At 40.7% G+C, this 20304-nt stretch overlaps 1 protein-coding gene across 2 annotated transcripts in view; it reads left to right on the top strand.

Moving 5' to 3' along the window:
* rabep1 (rabaptin, RAB GTPase binding effector protein 1) overlaps positions 1–20304 on the top strand; it is a 54931-nt gene that overhangs the window by 8790 nt on the left and 25837 nt on the right. For both annotated transcript variants that reach the window (XM_030746498.1, XM_030746497.1), the window contains exons 4-8: positions 6783–6943; positions 8615–8734; positions 16019–16154; positions 17454–17632; positions 18876–18986. In XM_030746498.1, the coding sequence (XP_030602358.1) occupies positions 6783–6943; positions 8615–8734; positions 16019–16154; positions 17454–17632; positions 18876–18986 (707 nt within the window). The remainder of the gene's footprint in view (positions 1–6782; positions 6944–8614; positions 8735–16018; positions 16155–17453; positions 17633–18875; positions 18987–20304) is intronic.

The raw sequence follows: 20304 nt of genomic DNA, 5'->3' as shown, positions 1-20304 counted from the left end.
AGCAATATGGTGGAGCGAGGGAAGGGCAGGAGGGGATGCAGACGGAGACCAGAGGGTGGGGGCATTGTGGAGCCAGATGCCAGCTCCTAGCCAAAACAGTTCACTGATAGTGATGGAAGTTCATCAGTGGCCGTGGTACACCAGATCCAACTTCACAAATCACAGAGCGGGGTGGGGGGAAGAGCGACCGTCACACATAGTCCTGGAGAGATATGATTGCCAGCCCATGGCCGGCTAGGGAGCCGAATTCCTGAGAATGCAGATATTGTTTTGGAACAGGCTGCTTGTTTTTTCCAACAGCCTTCAGTCTCACTGGGGGAACCCATTCAGTAATCCAATATTCCAAATTCATTAGTTACCGTCCTCACCATGCAGAACCGAACCTTATCTCCAGATCGAACCCCTCTCACCTGCGAGCACGTTCTCAGCTGGACTACCCGTCCGCTTTACGGCTCAGGTCCACCAGGCTTTGAGTCTGAGTTTGTACGGCCCTGCACAGCCCATCCACCTGGGTCGGCAGCCTCTGCAGATGTCGAACTGCTGCCCAGATTTTCTTAATTTCCCGGTAAATCAGGTATCCTCCGAGCCCAAACAGAAAAGATACCGCTACCAAATAGCCGAATATATAGACGTCTTCCACGTCCTCGATCTCCAAGGCTGAGAAGCACACAGGTCTCCAGGAGCTCCAAGAATCGATGACGTATCCAACCGGGTCTGTTCCACTCGGACACGCAGGCTCCCCTTTCCCCGATCTCATAGTGGAAAAAATTCGATCAATGGTGTTTAGGGCCCAGTTTGCCAGATCCATGTTGCTCTCAATCTTATTCTTATTTGGACAGTGTGTAAGAGACGCTCTCACAGCAAGCAGCAAGCAGGAGAGATGGGGAGGGCAGGGAGAGAGAGATAATGCGACCGTCTCCGTCAAGAGCAAGAAATGATACCTTGATCTTCTGCAGAGAGCAAATGTCAACTTTGTTTCAAACTGATGGGGGGGATCATCACTGGTGATGAGCTTGGTCTCCTGTTATGACCCAGTCATTTTCTTAGTTGAGGAGTACACAGTTTTCAAACCAAAAGGCAGCGTGTCAGGTGAGGAGCGAGACCAGGAGCGTGCACATGGACTTCTACTGTAAGAGCTGTCTAAGGGAGAAGAGTCAGAGGAAACCATATGACTGTTGGTGTATACCATGTTATGTTGACTTAGAGTGCATTGAAAGCAAAGTTTTTGGCCAAAGTTTTTACTCACCAGCTCTATCAGAGGAACAAGTACAAGAGGACATCGCAGGACTTCCACTGAGAACTAAAAATAGCCGCCATGCTGGAAGCAACTCAAGATTCACTAGAACATTATCTTTGAGTGGCATCAGACATATTTACATCAGCTTTTTTAATTTAAATCAACGTTTTGATCACACCTCGTACAAAGTGACGTGTTCGTATCTGTGCTGTGCAGTCAGTAATCTGTGGATCAGAGCCCTGCATGTAATAAGAATAAAGGTTAATATAGAATAACGTGACACAGTTGTAGTCACAGAAGTGTAGTCACAGTGGTGTCATTAACCACTGTTCCACAGTGAAAATTAGAGGATATGGTCAAGGCTTAAACTTAGTCTGGGGCGACAGAGTGGCTCAGTGGTTGAGCGGGCGACCACATATGCCACGTAGCGTGGAGATGGCGCAGGTTCGAGTCCCAACCTAGTCGCCATTTACTGCGTGTCTCCCCCCCATCTCTATCAAATAAAGCTGCAAAAAGCAAAAAAAAAAAAAAAAAACCCTTCAGTCTGGTCTTGCTGTTGGTCAGAAGAAGCACTCAAATTTTTGTGGAATATTTTTTTCACTTTTAATTTAAATCTTTGACTGCACCCATGATTTTTTTTTTTTTTTTTTAATTTCAGTAGCTCAATGAATTGAATCCAGTTTTATTAATTTTAGCACATACCGATTTAGACCTCTAAGCCTAAAATGATATTGAAAATGTTCATTATGCATGTTGTAATAGATCTTTTAATAAACTATAATATCTCTGCACTTTTAACAGAAGTAGATTCAGTAATTGTTACTGCTGTAGCAGTATTAAATTTCAGTAATAGTAAGATATGGGATGTTCATAAAGTGCATTGTAATACACCAAAAAAAAAGTGTGATTTGAGGAACAGCTGGTTGTGTCTCAGTAGAGCTTTTAATGTAGCATCTAGAAAAAGCCCACTTGAGCTGCACTAAAAATGTCCAGTTTTAAACTAAACTGCTCTAAACAAACAATCAGCATCCTAAAAGAAGCTCCAGTAAATGCTCTGAATGGTTGTGATTATGAATGAAGTTGTCCTGTGATCGTCTGTGCAGTATTAAAGTGTGGAAACAGTGCATACTTCTGCCAGCTCTGCATAATGTAAGTGAAGTGGGAGGGAGGGAGACCTCAGGTAGATGATGATCATTTTATTTGACAAGGCGTGAAGAGAGCAGAGTGTAAAAGCTACTTTTGGCTGTTCCCTTATTTACAGGGGGCCGCTTCGCATATATATATTCGATTTGGCTGATTTTTATCCTGGATACTCTTCCTGACGCAACTCCCAAGGGATTTGTGTCATCTCCTGGAATCGAACCAGGGACCTTTAAAACATTTGTCTACAAAGTTAAACCACTAAATCTTAGAAACACTATGAAGAGAGCAGACTGTACTTCACACAATTTACCTGCCAACACTCTTGTTGTTCCAGGGTTTCTCCCAAGTTTTAACATGTCATCCTGGGTAGCTCGTTTTCAAAATTTATTTGGAATAATTGTAATGCACACCAAATCCATAAATTTGGTGTGCTTTTATTATGTTCCCTGGTTGCCAGGGTTTCTGTGAAACATGGACTACACACAATGTGTACACAGCATACAATTTCAACTCGACTGTCCCCACAACCTGACTGAAGTGCCATCTATGCAGCTCATCTCTGCACAGGTAGTCAAACCAGTTATAGTAGGCTTGCTATCTCAGCTATTTATTTGCTACATATGCTGTGAGGCCACAGTATGAGCAAGGCTTTAGAACACATTGAAACAAGTGTGAAGAAGTAATTAACAGTTATCGTTTTGCAGCCAGACATCCCTCTCTTAAGGGGAAATGAAACCGTTATATGGTTCCCCTTAAAGTGTTTTTAGATTACAGCGGTAGTTTAACATTTCAGCTCACTTAATTTGCTACTGATCTGCTACTGATCTGATTGGGAATTTAGCTTGGTTTATTATGTAACTTTGACATCTGAATTAATGTTAATTTACTCATAACTCATACACTTATTGCCACAAGTATTCACTCACGCATCCAAATCATTGAATTCAGGTGTTCCAGTCACTTCCACAGCCACAGGTGTATAAAATCAAGCACCTAGGCATGCAGACTGCTTCTACAAACATTAGTGAAAGAACGGGTCGCGCTCAGGAGCTCAGTGAATTCTAGCGTGGTTCCGCGGTAGGATGCCACCTGTGCAAGTCGTGAAATTTCCTTGCCACCTAATTCCACAGTCAACTGTGTGTGGTATCATAACAATGTGGAAGCAACTGGGAATGGCTCAGCCACAAAGTGGTAGGACACATAAAATGACAGAGCAGGGTCAGCAGATGCTTAGGTACATAGTGCGAAGAGGTCAACAACTTTCTTCAGAGTCAGTCACTACAGACCTCCAAACTTCATGTGGCCTTAAGATTAGCTGAAAAACAGTGCATAGAGAGCTTCATGGAATGGATTTCCATGGCTGAGCAGCTGCATCCAAACCTTACATCACCGAGCAAAATGGTGCAAATTCAAGATAGATAGTCTTTATACAGTTGATACAACAAAATTTGCTTGATACAACAAAACTGCAACCACACTTAAGCACAGTGCATCCACTCACACATTAACACTGTAAAAACATTAATCATCAAAAACATCAAGGCATTACATATCGCAGAGTCCCAGTGCATATTCCTGCCAGTGCAGTTGCACTAGATAGAGAGTAGGAGGCCATGCCCAAACATCCCCTTTGTGGGAACAATTTGGGGATGGCCTGTTCCTGTTCCAACATGGCTGCGCACCAGTGCACAAAGCAAGGACCATGAAGACATGGATGAGCGAGTTTGGTGTGGAAGAACTTGACTGACCTGCACAGAGTCCTGACCTCAACCCCATAGAACACCTTTGGGATGAATTAGAGCGGAGACTGTGAGCCAGCGAGTTGGTGGCTTTGAAGAAAGAAGAGCAATAGCTGCTTCTGTACATAATAAGGTTTAACTGCCTCTGTTAATACAACATGCATCTCAACTCAACTCAAGATCATGCCAGTTAGTTCTTACAAAAAATTAGCAAAAAATATGATGCCATTCTACCTTGTGAAAGCAAATGGTCAAATCTTCCACTGTGGGTTCCTAATTTTCACAATTTGCATAGGAAAATTAAACATAAAGCTGCCGTAAAATACAATCAGAAAATTCCTGCCATCCGCCTGAAATTACTCTACATTCCCATCGGGAACATGACCAAAGTCTGCCCTTAACCACTTTATACTAAAAATTCCTGAAACTACAGGAAGTGACCTTCAGACTCTGTTGGGGATGTTACTCAAAGAAAAATCATGTAATCACATGTAATTTGTTACTTTTTAATGCGCTACATACTGTAATTATTCATTGTAGAAAGCAATTTTTTTTACAATAACTGCATTATTAGATGCATTGTCATATAATCATCATTTAACGATAGTCATTCCATATAAAATCAACCAAATCTGCACAAATGCTCTGTCTGCAGTTTGTGGCTTCATTGTCTCTTTAGGTTGTGACAATTTTCTTTCGGGATAAAATGTCCCTTTTACTCACTCAACTAAACTTCAGAGGGGGGACTACCTATGACACTTGTGCTTAGTGCCGCATCCTCATCTGCTGGCTCATGTTCAGGTCATTCACTGAAACTGAGACCCTCTGATCCAGACCAGTGTTGGAAAATGACTATAGCAGGAAGTTGTTCTGCCACAGAAGGAATCACGGCTAGAAGGCAAACTTCATATTAAACATGTAGGTGAAAAGGGGACCTTTCACATGCTCTATCCCACATGGTGATATGACCATTGAAAGTTTACTGAAAATTAACTTTTTAGTAGTTTTTCTGCAGAAATTATCAGAAAAACATCCAGGATATCAAGGCTTATTTGTGTTCCTGGTCAGGTGGGAGGCACTTTTTTTTTTTTTTTTCTTTTTTCATGGAATGAGCCAACATAAACCTGTTGCAAATCCCTGTCCTGCACACACATAAGGTCTTTCTTGTAGTGTTTAAATATGAACACACAGTTCACAACCAGCCTCAAAAATCTTGCAGTGATTCTGCTGTAGGAGTGAGTACCAGTAGAAATGCATGATCCTACAAGCCTGTTCTTCTCTATGTTACCTGAAAAGGTCAGCTGAAGTCAGGTGATTGTACTTAACATGCACAGGCACATTACAGGATTTCTAGCTGCTCATGCAGTGCAAGAATAACTGTTTTATTAATAACTTTAGTCTGATTACTGAAATGAGTACAATGGTGTGATTTCCAGTGGTGCGTTTGACACTGCTGACTGATGTTTTCTGTCATATGAAAGCACTCAGTCTGTAAATAGATAGGTTCTAACTGTGTTCCCTGATTCTGAATGATCAATCAGTCAATTTATTTGTATAGCACATTAAAACAACAGCTGTTGACCAAAGTACTTCACAGGGCACAAAACAAATAAAACAACAAATAAAATAATATAAAACAAAAGAACATAAAACAAAAATAAAAACACAATAAAACTGACCTTTGCACTAGTTGTTACCAGCATGCATATGAAGTGGGGCTTAACCCTCATAGAGCTACCACTTATGTTCATTGCAGCATCTGGCATGTGTTAAAGTTATGTCAGAGAGTCTGACTCACATTTTATTTGACCTTACTGCACAGTGACACGCAGTGCTATTGCATGCCATTGTTTTTAATTGCAGACTCGGCAAGCTTACACAGGGGAAAACACAGGGAAAGTGCATTTTCATTCTGAACAGTAGAATAAAACAAAATTGAAAATTGATCCAAGCACCTATATTGGTGTAGAGCTAAAATTATACACTCAGCACACACTTCATTAGTTGCACCTTGCTAGTACCAGGTTGGACCCAGTTTTGCTTTTCAGAGCTGCCAAATCTGTAATTGGCACACTGTGGTCATAAATGGATGGACATGGTCAGCAACAATATTTAGGTAGGCTGTGGCATTTAAACGGTACTCCACAAATATCCCCCACACATTACACCACCAGCAGCAGCCTGAACCATTGTTGTAAGGCAGGATGGGTCCATAGTTTCATGTTGTTCACACCAAATCCTGACCCTGCCATCCAAATGTTGTAGCAGAAGTTGTTGCCTGGTCTATGAGGCTGTGTGAATTGTAGCCTCAGTTTCCTGTTCTTAATTGACAGTGACACCTGGTGTGATCTGCCAGTTCACACCAAGTTTTGACACACCAGGTGTCAAAACTATGTTGTTGGCAGTTAACCAACAACATAGTTGAAAAGTTCATTGATAATAAAAATAATTATATGCAAACCTAAAAATCTAGTGTCTACTTGCTTATCATCAAAGAATAAGTGAATATTCAAGGAACACATAAGAATATCTCAAAATAAAAATAATCTTCCACCAGTATGAAAAATATTGTGCCTATTTTTGTGGATTCATGCTTGACTACATAACTTGATATTTGGATATTATTGTTTGGTTTCACTGCCTGCTTCCTTTTCTCTTTGCAGACACAGTGTGTGAGTATGAGGTCCAGTTCCACCAGCGGCTGGAGCAGGAACGCGCCCAGTGGAACCAGTACCGCGAGGCGGTGGAGAGGGAGCTGGGCGAGCTGAGGCGTCGGCTCTCTGAGGGTCAGGAGGAGGAGAACCTGGAGGATGAAATGAAGAAAGTATGTCTACTGTGTGCATTTTTAAATCGTATAAAAAGCTTTAACAGAGATGGAGAACTGTTAGTTTCTGCTAATGGGGAATCTTAACTTTCTTAAGTTTGTTTGTTTCCTCTCAAGTTTCTTTCCAAAAAAAAAAAAAAAAAAAAAAAGAAGATGGATACCAGAGAACAGATCGCAGTGTTCCAGATGCTTCGGCCAGCTGGACTCCTTCCTGTGTCTTAAGCAATACTGAGTTTTGCAGGCCAATTCCAAAATTCATGTCAGAGCTTTCAAGTTTCAGACTGCTTATGGCTGGGCCTATGTGTCATTTGTTTAACTGTCTTTAACTGTCTTCACTGCCAGAAGTAAATTTATCCAAACAAGTAACATTACAAGAGGGGTTTATTTAACATCTTTCAGTTTTGACTGGCTCTCCTAAAAATCTGCCCATGCTGAATAAAAATGAAGTGATAGAAAACTTGAGCAGACTGCTGGCTTTCTCTCTCACCCACGTTCTTAGATTTGGCCGTGGAGGACAAGGGAGAATTCAGCATATTAGTGTTCAGATCCTGCTGACAGAGATCCAAACACCCCCCTATGACTTTGTTCCACCTGCTAATATAACCAGGAAGTGGACGGACTGATTTTATGTAACCGCCCCCAAAAGTTTGTCCCTTTACAGGCAGGACAAAGATGTTTATATTTTAACACATTTTTGCTCAGAAATAAAGAGACAACTTATTTAAGACAGGGATACATTTTAAGAAGAACTCTGCAATCAAGCTCTGTGATGATGGATTTAAAAGTGAGAAAAGTTTGTATTTCTAGCTAAAGGGGAAGCTGTGAAATCTGATCAATATTTTCCAGAGGTGTGACTTCAGTCGTTGGGGTGAGGAGTGAGAAATAAATGTTCTGGAGATTGCTCCTTGTTGCTGTTTGAGGTTTAACAACTCACGGCTACGTTGGCTTCTCTAGCCATATGACCGTGAAATAGGCACTGAGATAATCACAAAAACAAATTTGCCATCTGGAAGATTGACATTAACACTCAAGGTTGGAAAAAGCGGTGCGAATGAAAGCGAAAATTTGCTTTATTGTAACAAAATTTTCATTAATGGTGCAAATGAATGTGTTGCAAAACTATAATTTTTTTTTAGAGGTGGGTATGTGGCATGCATAGTAGGCACGTGGGGATTCCTTGCTCCTCATACACCCTTTTTAGCACAGAGAAAAAGAAAAAGACAAACTTTTAGGCCTTATTCGCATTGAATTTCATGAATTTAAGTTTTTTACTTTTTTTATTACCTGAAGATTTGGTATATTTTTTGTATTGTTGCTGTGTGTGTTCATGTGTGGTAATAGTCTGTGCAGCTACTGATTATACTGCTGTCTGTCTTGGCAGGACAGTCTGCAAAACAGTGCATTAGAGTGCAAAACAGTTGCCCCATGGACACGTTCAAATATGGATTATGAATTGTTGCTTTTCACCAGCAACTGGACAGGAACTAAAGTTTGTCATTTACTCCAACTTGTTTTGTGAAAAAGAAGTGTGTACCAACTAGCAGCTTCTTTTAGGACATGCTTTGGTGCTTACTAGATCTAATTTAAGATGTGCTATTAAGAGGAAAAAAATGTTTCCAGATGTTTCCATTTGTACACGTTTATAATGAAGGTATGCAAATTACTTTGAAGGCCCAGGAAGATGCAGAGAAGCTGCGTTCAGTGGTGATGCCCATGGAGCAGGAGATCGCAGCCCTGAAAGCCAAGCTGGCCACGGCTGAGGAGAAAGTGAAGGAGCTGGAGGCCTCAAAGGTTAGTCAGCAAGAATTCAATGCTTTTGTGGGTTTTTCATGCATATAAAGAGGTTCCAGCCTCCCTTAAAGGGGAAATCAGAAGGATTGTAATGGAAATATTGATAATTTATTTTTAAGTTGGGCTTAAATTTTCAGATATTAAATACGTTTTTGTTTAATTTCCAGAAATTTAAAAGAAAAAGCATAGACTTTGGTTTGGTAAGATAACAGAGACTCATTGCTTTAAGTATGCGCTCTCTGGGCATGTTAATGTGTCTGGTAACCACACAAAAAAGCCCATTTAAAGCTATGGAAACCCTTAAGTTAGTGCTTAAGACGTAAACTGGGCATGATATCAAGCAGTCACTCTATAGATAAAGTGAATTTGAAATGGTTCATTATATCATAAGCACAGCCTGTCAGATTTATCTTTGTGTTCTGCAGTATTTTAAATATTGTCTCGGTGACTAATCGATTAAGAGTTTCTGCTCTCACTAGTCTGCAATAGAAATACTCGTTGGATAAATGAATTACTTTTACTTCAAACATGAGAGGTGGAAAACATCCGTGCAAACCAGGGCGGTGCTGCAGTGAATTGATGTAGGTTGTGAGTGGGTGTATGTCAGCTGTAACTGCTTGACCGGACTGATGCATCACCAGTTTCTGCACAGATGTGTGCACGCTAATGTACGGGGAAGGAAGGCTGCTGATAGCATTGCTTATGTTAGCCACTCTTATCTGATTGGCTAAAATGGAGTGATGGACTGTGTGCATGTTCTGGTATACATGGTGCCACATATTCTAGTGACATTTAAAATACAATTTGATCAGTGAAGTATTTGCTTAATTGTCTTAAAAGCCTATATTTATGTGGTTAGTGTTTAATTTTGTCTTTAGATTTTGCTCTGTTTTGACTGGTTTCTGATTATTTTCTTACTTTTTGACTAATTTATTGTTCTGATTTATTTATTTACTTATTTATTTGCTTATTTTTTCCTCTCTCGTTTAAACCTGGAACCTCCCTAATTTGCACTTGCATAGAAAGTGAGATTTTTATTTCAGCACTTGCAAAAAGAGAAATGAAATTATCGAGAACCTGTAATAAGTACTTAGGAGTCAAAGGTGTGAGGAAAAAAAAAGATGGTTGAATTTTCATAATAGGCTTGGCTGTGGTTTCTGTATGACTAGGTCTAATGTCAAACTCTTACTGAGGAAACCAGAGACAGAGCATTTCAGCTTCTCATGATGGACGGTATAATTCCAGTTCATTTGAGCCTGGTTTATTTCCCATTGTTGTCTCTCTGTGGGTCATCCTACCTTTGCTCTCACCACATCTTTCAGATCCAGAGAAAAAAGTTACTCATTCAGAGCAACAAAAAGAAAGGTCCCTGTGGCTTTCATAAATTTTTGTGTTCACGTGATCGTTTTAAATGTATATCAGCCTCTCACGTGTCAGCTGCAGTGTGTGGATGAATGTGCTGGAGATCCCCAATCCAGTCAGCAAATTTTCTCTTTCACAGACAGTTGATTTCTCTGTTTAGCTTCAAACTCATAAACAAACTAACCGGTTGAACTGAGGGCAACATTTTACATCTGAAAAGAATGATAGTCCTAAGTAGCTTAGTATTTGTGTCAGATGTTGGATGAAATCCTAAAATATACCACTGGTCCTTTTTTCCCTGCCCAGGTTCATGTAGCTTAATTTGTACCTTTTAGGTCTTTTTTTTCAGGGAGAATCAGTCATTCTCATATACTAATACAAAAGTACCCATTTACAAACAATGTAAATGAAGATAAAATTAAAAATACCTATATAAATAATTAAATACAGTAATAATTTTTTTTTTTAAAAGGATCTTTTAAGAAGAGCTTTATAATGAAATTAATTTCTCTGTCACAGTACAGTACACGAAGCTGTTGATTTATATGTCGATCTACATCCCTACCCTCACCAGTGAGCTTCCTCTGAAGGGTGGCTGGCCTCTCTCTCAGAGATAGGGTGAAGAGTGCGGCCAGTCGAGAGGGGCTCAGAGTAGAGCCGCTTCTCCTCCACATTGAGAGGAGCCAGTTGAGGTGGCTCAGGCATCTGATTAGGATGCCTCCTGGGCGCCTCTTGGGTGAGGTGTTCTGGGCATGTCCTACCGGGAGGAGGCCCTGGGCAGACCCAGGACACGTTTGAGAGATTATCTCTCTTGGCTGGCATGGATGAGATGTTGGAGGTGGCTGGGGAGAGGGAGATCTATGCTTCTCTGCTTGGGCTGCTGCCCCTGTGACCTCGCCCTGGATAAGTGGGAGAAAATGAATGGATGCATGGATGGATGGATGGATGGACTCTACAGTAAAAATAGGACAGCAACCTCTTTGTGACTAGGAAAAATCAGTAGTTGCCCGGTGACTGCATTTATTAGGGCCCGAGCACGAAATGTGCGAAGGCCCTATTGTAATTGCTCCGTTTATTATTTTTATTTAGGCAAATTAATTGCCTTTTTGTCGGCTTTAACATGCTCAAAAACTCATGAAACTTTGCACATGCATCACACCTGGTGAAAATTTAAGTATTTTAATGGCATCGGGCAAGGGCCAGCCAAAATGTCTCAGTAGCGCCCCCCAAAATCGAGCCTCACCACTGTGTTTCACGTATATTTATGAAACTTCATACACATATGTATCATATCCAGATGCACAAAAAATCATCTTGGAGCCATGCTCTAAACCCAACAGGAAGGCTGCCATTTTTAATTAAACATGCAAATTTGGCAGTTTGCACCCCTCAGACTTTTACTAATAACTCAGAGGTTTTAGATGTTATCAACTTCATCTTTGGATTGTCTAATCTACACACCAAAGGGAATCTACATTTAAAAAATGGTGAGTTTTTGCCACTCTACCCTGAACACATTGATATGCATCAAGTCCATAAACGTTAGGACGCCACCTAGTGGCAGCTCGATATATCATGAAATACCATGTTTTTTGAGTAGCCCCGGAGCTACATTTTATCTACATATCTGAAATTGTGCAGGCTCATGTAGCATCCTAGGATGGACAAAAAAGTCTCTTGGATCCATACCTGAAACCCTCCAGGAAGTCGGCCATCTTCAATTGAAGGCGTCAATTTTTGCCATTTTCAGGCCCGCTATTTGAATCAACTCCTCCTAGGGCATTTGACCCAGTGAGACCAAATTGGCTCCAGATCATCTAGACAAGTAGCCCATCAAATACTGTGCAAGATTTTACAAAATATTCAACGGCCTTGTCACACTAGGCCTTTGAAGTTGGCGTTCGTTTTTCTGCCTCGCCACCAAAATTGTTTGTGCACTTGTTCACACATGCTTTGTCCGATCAGCCTGAAAATGTAATCATTCATGTACAGACCCAGGCTGAACCCATGAATACAGATTCAAGGCTGTAGGTGCAATAGTGCCCCCTACAGAAGCAAATGAAAATTTGTATGACCGTTCACTGAATTAGTTTCTCTGAAATGCATGAAAATATGTATCAACATTCCTGACATAACCCTGATCAGTTTGATAAGCCTCCCGCCCTGAACACATTGATATGCATAAAGTCCATAAACATTGGAGCGCCACCTCATGGCACCTGGAAATATCATAAAATACCATGTTTTTTGCATAGCCCCAGAGCTACATTTTTATCTACATATCTGAAATTGTGCAGGCTCATATAACATCCTAAGATGTACAAAAAAGTCTCTTGGACCCATACCCAAAACCCTACAGGAAGTCGGCCATCTTTAATTGAAGGTGTCGATATTTGCTATTTTCAGGCCTGCTATTTGAATCAACTCCTCCCAGGGCATTTGACCCAGTGAGAGCAAAATGGCTCCAGATCATCTACACAAGTAGCCCATCAAAAGTTATGTAAGGTTTTATAAAATCTCAAACAGTGTTGCCATGGCAACCCTCTGACGTTGGACTTTTTTCAGTATCAAGCCCCAGACAGTTTCAAAACATCAGCCCCAGGCCTATGCTTGCTCTGTGTATCTGAAATTGTGCAGGCTGATGTAACATGCTAAGATGTACAAAAAGTCTCTTGGACCCATACCCAAAACCCAACAGGAAGTCTGGCATCTTCAAATTAAGGTGTCATTTTTGCAGCATTTTTCACCTTTTTCAGGCCTGCTATATGAATCAACTCCTCCTAGGGCATTTGACCCAGGGAGACTAAAATGGCTCCAGATCATCTACACAAGTAGCCCATCAAAAGTTATGCAAAGTTTTATAAATCTCGAACGGTGTTGCCGTGACAACCCTCTGAATTTGGGAATTCAATCATATACCACAGGTCACCAAATTGTCACATCTCAAACATACATTGTCCAGTCTGTCCCAAATTTCACATGCTTCATGAGAGGGTGAGTGACACAGGACACACCCATTTACCTGCTTTGTCTCACACTCATAACGCCACCTAGTGGGGACAGGAAATCAGCAGTACACTGATAATCATCATCCTGTGGTCATTATAATTTCATTGATTGGGTGCAGGCATTACATACAGCATCATAACACTTTAATTAGTGGGCGCTCACCAACATCACCTAGTGGAATGTGGGAGACGTTTGGCGCCCGAACAACGCGAGGTACGGGTACCATGCTGGGCTGACAGTATCTGGGTGAGCCCGCTATTCTCCCGTGCATGACAACCTCCGAGTGCACCACGGGTTGACGCGCGTCGGGTCCGAGGGTCCGAGGGTCCGAGGGTCCGATCATCACCGCTTGCGGTTTTAATATTTTTTTGCTTTTGGCAACTGTTTGCATGTAGTTGGATCAACCACTTTAAATCACAAGGCAATTGCACAGGTTGCCAGGTAGGAGGCAACCTGTCTCCAAACAATTGCAGTCCAGCTGGACTGACTACTGTCAATGTCAGACAGATTAAGGGAGCTCTCTAAGTAATCGCTTTCTAATTTATAAATGCATACAGATTGCAATGCGATGCAGTCAATGTTAGTCAGTCTGTGTTGATGAGCGACAAAAGGAGACTTGACTCATCTTGCTGTATTCAGGTTATATCCTTATCTAAAAGCAAGGTTGCTGGGCGTCTGTGGCTTTTTGCAGTTAAATCTCCGTCCTGCAGCAACTACGTCACTATGTGGAGAAATTTGCACATTTCTGTTTCATATCTGCAATGATTCAGCTGGACTCTGGATGTACACAATTTAATGCGATTTCCTGTTTAATGATAATTTGTGTCTGTAGATGGCGACAGACTTTCAGTTTTTGTCAGTTAATTGCCATGTTATCACATACAGATTGCATATAATTGGCAATTTGACTAAATTTAAACAGAAACTGCTAAGCAGATTGACTCCATCTTATTGCCGCTTTATCACCATTGTGACACTCGCTCGCTTTGAAGACGGCAGCTGACTGCGAGTGGTCACAGACCTGGTCCCCTCTTCAAAGCGACCATTGCAAAGGCAGCAAGATCACAAAATCTACTGCACACTGTCGCAGTATTTTTGGTCGTGCCATGGTCTTCAACCACTGTTTTCCCTAGTGTGACTGTGTAAATCTACGCATATGAATGTGTTTGCAATGCTTTTCTAATTTTTTGTAATAAGCTAAAATGCTACTCAGTTTGTGCGATTAATTGTAGAAAAGGAATTGGAAAAACTTGTATGAAGGCTCACTTATGTGTTTTGGAAAAAAGACAAGAACCCCAGCTCTCGATATGTAACTACTTTGCATAGGATAAAATTTTAGTAAGAAGTCACAAATTTCAATCAGTTTTTAACGTCAAAATACGATTTGAATGATTTTAAAAAGCCTGTTTGTTGCGCTTTATTTTGGTACCAGATTTATATGTTGGGGTTTTTTTTTTAAAGTTTCATATCAATAACACTGAATCAACGGCGACAGAGCGCGATTGTTTTTAAAATATGAGTCCCTGCTTAAATGTATGCTTCAACAGGAGCCGTAACCTACGTTACCGTGTGGTCACATCCCAGTGTTTCACATGCGGTGCCGGTCGATAGAAACAAACCAAATTTGGGGACTGTGCAGACATTTTTAGATGTTATTGTTATTCTTGCACCAATAAATCCAAAAACTGCAGCATAAAAGTAGCCAGAAACTCATGAGTGGAACCGATGGTGCTGAGCATGCCACAATCAACCCGACCTGTAGTTGCATTTCTCCGGAGGTGCACGTCAGGTTATGTGATGGTTACGGCATAGGATGCAGGAGAGTTTGTGGTTATGACGTAGTTATGGCGTAGGTTTCTCGCTGAAGCATAAAACAAGCCTCAATGTTGAAGATGGTAATAATGATGGGGAAATTACCCTTACAGGCAAATTTTCCTAGGCTTCTTCCAAACAATGACTGATCTGAAAGATGCAGCGAGGGCAGTAAAATGTCCTGAAAGCATATTTAGATGTTAATATCTTAAAGGTTTGGTTTCCTAACAGCTTAAAAAAATAGGCTAACTCTCCTTACATGTTTAATTGAGTAAATGGTGGTTTCCAGCTTCAACTGTGCACACATTTTGTGTAGGGAGCTTTCAAAAATGCCATTTTACTCAAAGCATCACTGGGGCAATTGGCCAGGAAGGCATTATTTTCAAGGCCATAACTTTATAAATATTCCTTCTCATTAAGTGATATTTGATTTATGTACACTAGAGGGTATGACTGATGGGAATACAGACAAAAACCATCGCTATCTTGTTTACTTTTTTGTGCATGGGGGCCTAAAAAAACACTTTTTCAGCATTTTTACCATGGTGCAGGCAGGGGCTTACTTTGATATGCGATAGCTCAAAGACCATTTGAGATACTGGGCTGAAATTGTGTGTGTGTGTGTGTGTGTGTGTGTGTGTGTGTGTGTGTGTGTGTGTGTGTGTGTGTGTGTGTGTGTGTGTGTGTGTGTGTGTATTTGGTGCCCTCTTGATTTCAGTAAAGCAATTTTCCACATTATAGTTTGATTTTTAATTTTTGATTGCCAGTACTTGAATTTGCAGCACATTCTGCTGCCCCAGAATGACCAAAACCGAACGTTATTATAGAGCTGAGTCAAATTAGATTTATTTGTGTAGCACTATTCATCAATTCAAAGTGCTTTACAGATGATTTGAAGACATGATTTATTGATAAATTCATTTAAAATCAGGTCCCAAAACTTTACTATTTGAAGTTTTAGCTGATTTTAGGTGTTTAGTTGAAATTTTTCGGTACTAGACTCTCAGCTGCTGTTCACGCTCCAGGTTTTTGTTTTTGTTTTTTTGGGGTTTTTTTGTGCTGACAATCAGATAAAATTTGTTTTCTTCTTTTCTTTTACAGGTTAAGGAGCTCAATCATGTTCTGGAGGCTGAGAAGTCGTGTCGTACAGACCTGGAGATGTACGTGGCTGTGCTGAACACCCAGAAGTCCGTCCTGCAGGAAGATGCGGAAAAACTACGGAAAGAGCTTCATGATGGTAATTTCTTGTGGAAACTCTTTGGTATATTGAAAAAAAATTAGAGGAAAGGATGTGAGATTCGATGGTTATCCTCTTTTAAGGAATTGCAGCAGTTTACACCACCAGTAACACAATAACTTATCTCTGAAATTCTTGTATCTGTTCTCTGTAAACCCTATAAGTGGCTGTGTGGGGGAAATAATCCCAGCAGATCACCAATTTCTGAAATACTCAGACCAGCCTGTCTGGTTCGAAGTCTCTTAAGTCTTAAGTTGCTTCCCCAATCTAATGCTCAGTTTAAACTTTAGCTGGTCATCTTGACCTTGTCTAAGTGCCTAAATGCACTAAGTTGCTGTCATGTGTTTAGCTGATTAGATATTTGTATTAATGAACAGTTGAACATGAAGTGGCCAGTGAATATAAGTCGTCAGTCAGTTAAGGGCAGAGGAGTCAAACTCATTTTGGTTTTTTTGACCACATATGGCTCATTTTGATCTTAAAACCACTGGAGATTTGTATTTGGACCAGCAAACGATTGCATGATAAACTGTGTTTAAAAAAATAGAAACACCCCTCTAAATTTCTCTTCCTCCTTTAACCATAAAGAAGTATATTCTGAAATGTTCATGAGTTGGTTATTTATAAAAAATGATAAATGGCCTGAGATGTCTTCAGAAGAATAAGAGAAACCTCAAGAATATATCTGTTTTTCCACATTCAGTGAGTCTGCTGTAATTACCGGCACATTACGACAGATGCAGTGGAAAAACATAAAACCTTCACACAAACAGTTTTTGGATGACTCAAATAATTTGTCTAAATAATGACTTCATTGCAATTTTCAGACTTGTCAAGGCCATCCAGTTGGAAGGCCAGTTTGGATCCTCTCGTAGGCCGGATCTGGCCCCTAGATGGTTTGTTGGACAATCCTGATTTAGGTCTTGCAGTACAGTGATGGAAACCCTGAACATGATCAGGAGGAATGAGGCTTTGCTAGCCAGGATGCTTGTTATTGTTGCTTGAGAATTATGAATATGCTCTGTAGTTAAAGCTGTAACAGTTTGAAGGTGTTTCTTTGTTTTGCTCGTCATATCGATGAGTTCATTTCCATTTAAAATGGCAGTAAAAGGGTTTTAAAAGTCATATATATGACTTCTTTATGCCTGTAAACACCGTGTAGGACCTGTATGTGCATCTAAATTACAGAAACATTCACATACAGTGATGTGCTATATTGTGTTCATGTTTAGTCTTGATGAAGGTAGATTGTAGCTTCAACCTTGTCTCTCTCTCTCTCTCGGCTGTTCATGCACTCAGTCTGTCACAAGCTGGAGTTGGAGAGGCAGCAGCACAACCAGCTGAAGCACACGTGGCAGCGAGCCAACGACCAGTTCCTGGAGTCTCAGCGCCTCCTCATGAGGGACATGCAGCGGATAGAGAGTGTGCTGTCATCAGAACAGCTCCGCCAGGTGGAGGAGATGAAGAAGAAAGACCAGGTACATGTAACACATATGTCACAACACTCCACGCCACTGTGTGCAGTCACAGAGGATCAGCTCTGCAGATAGTCTTTAGAGTGGTTAGAGTTAATAAAATTACTGGCTTTATATGCTGTGGAAGACGGGAATGGTCAACAAAGAAAAAGATGCCAAGGACGACAGTCTTATAAGCTTGTTCACAAACTCTTAATCAAAGGACTAAACAAAGAGACAATCAAAATTTAGTGCTTTTCCTTATTCTTCAAATACATACATACGTATACATACATAATATTCTCTATATGCCAGAAGATCAGGCTTCATACTCTTCTTGTGGGTGATGACAAAGAGAGTGGATATCCTTAATATGGTCACCTGAGGCACACATCTCTGGTTGTGGGCACAGCAGTCCCACCCACCTGCTGTTAGGAGGGGCACCCAATCAGAAGAAAATTTCTTAAAGGGAGAGGAGCTAAAAAAAAAGAAGCTTGTTTCAGTGAGAAGATGAACTGAAGTGCTGCACCAAGGATCAGTATAACATGGATAAGGATTATTTTCAACTGTGAATCATGCAGAGCTACCCCAGTGATTGGAATGATCATAATAGCCCCGCTTTAATTATTAGTTCAGGAGAGCTTGGGTGGGTGCTGATGTAGGGTGAAGTGCTTCCAAAAACTGAACTGGAAGGCTTGAGTGTGGCTCCATGCGTTTACACTACAAGACTGGTGCCAAAAAGTGGACACTGGTGTGATACCACAGTGCTGGTGAGCCAGAACTTGGAACTTGGAACTTGGAACCACTGTCTTTATAAGCATTGCTGTAGGAAGAAATTCAATCTGTGTCTCAGATTCTGTCCACCATGATGCACCAACGCAAAACCAGCTGTGCACCAGCACAGGCACCATGTTGAAAAAGAGGTAATGGGTTTCACATCTTGTAACTGAGCTGCTTTGGTACCACATACCAGCCACATACCAGGCTGTGGTGGTCATGTATAGTACAGTATAATATGCAGGAATGAAATATTTTAAGATTTTTTTTTTTATGTGCCAGGGATACAAATGTAGTCTTGTTGTAATAAATAACCGAGGAGTTTTAAAGTTTCTCTGTTTTTAATGATGACAGTAAAACTCAGCATTATTATCTTTATTAAGGTAGAATTTAGCTATCTAAATTTATCTATTCCAAGTGTCCACTGAGTGTGAATTTATTCGATTTAGGAAATGTATAACCAAAGCAAATTTTTTTCTCTCTATCCAAGGAGGAGGATGAAAAGGAGCGTCTGAGTCAAGTGAAGGACCTGCATGAGGAGGATGGAGGAGACAACACTGAGCCTTTGGAGGATTTATTCCTCGGCCTCAGCGTCGAGGAGGTGAGAGCAGAGAGTAACTTGATACGTCCCCACAGAGCAGTCTATAATTGGATTAATACCATATTATATTTGCTTTGAGCCATCATCACATTCCCTTATGGTCTTTTGTGTTGTGTCTCTATCACTCCTAAATTGGAAACAAAAAGCAATGGTCTTACCTGAAAAAAATACCTTTATGTCTGTGCAGTAAAAAACAATACCTGAAAAACATGTTAACTGAGACGTGTTATAACTCTTGTTGCAGTGATGTGGTGATTTTATGGCTTTGAGCTGGACAGACACCGAGTTGGGTTTTCATTTTACACTTTTCAGGAGTTGTGACGAACAGTTGATCTGCTTTTGGAAAGAATCTGTTGGATATCAGAAATTGATGTCAGCTGTCTAAAGCTTGAGCAGTTTGAGCTTATTTCCCCAAAATCTGTCAGATTGTCAGAAAACTTGTCTTCATATTAATGTAGCATTTTACCCACTGCAGCCTGGCTGCTCTTCTAGGAAATAGTCTTGCACATACAGTGAGCATCTTAGCCTCACTCTGTAGCTCTGTATTTCTCTTTTGTCCTTGTTACTGTTGGAGCTGTCAGTAGATAAAAATGCCAGTTGATTGGTCCATGCTGTAGGGCTGCTTGATTATCAAAAATTTATTGGATGTTATGGTCCCAAAGATGTTATGGTTCAAACCTCCACCAGTTGACCGTTCTCTCTGCACAGCTTCACCTGTAAATTATGCAGGAAGTGACAGCATGGCAATGTTGCCACTTTAGCGACTTTGTCGCTAGATTTAGCCACTTTTCAGACCCCCCCTAGCGAGTTTTTTGCAAAAACTGACTAGCTACAAATTTAGGAACTTTTTTCAGTGACATCGGCAACTTTTGGAGAGTTTTGGAAACCTGAAATCTTCCACTGTCACAAGAAGGCACCACTAGTGATGGGTAGATGAGGCGCCATGAAGCGTTTCGACGCATTACCAAACTGTATTGATACTGTGTCAATACTGTGTCACTGAATACTGACACCTGCTGGAACTTAAAAATCCCTACAGGCAACCTAGTTGACACTCAACTGACACTGATGTGATGACCTAGTATATATAATAATATAATTTAAGTCACTGTATTTTATATTATATTATTTCATATCTTCATTTAAATTTAAAATATCTGTGATATTTTTAGATACAGTCAATAAATAATGTGAATATGTATCATAACGGGAAAATATAAGTGAACGTGTTGTGAATGAGGATGCTTGTGGACTTGGAGATCTGGGTGACTGGTTTGCAGATGTCGTTTAAGATTTGTCGTGTTTTTACCCGAGATAG

The sequence above is a fragment of the Archocentrus centrarchus genome, chromosome 14 (assembly GCF_007364275.1).
Source record: "Archocentrus centrarchus isolate MPI-CPG fArcCen1 chromosome 14, fArcCen1, whole genome shotgun sequence".
Classification (NCBI taxonomy): domain Eukaryota; kingdom Metazoa; phylum Chordata; class Actinopteri; order Cichliformes; family Cichlidae; genus Archocentrus; species Archocentrus centrarchus.
Note: the sequence above shows the minus strand (reverse complement) of the source record. Positions and strands in the feature narration are given on the sequence as shown.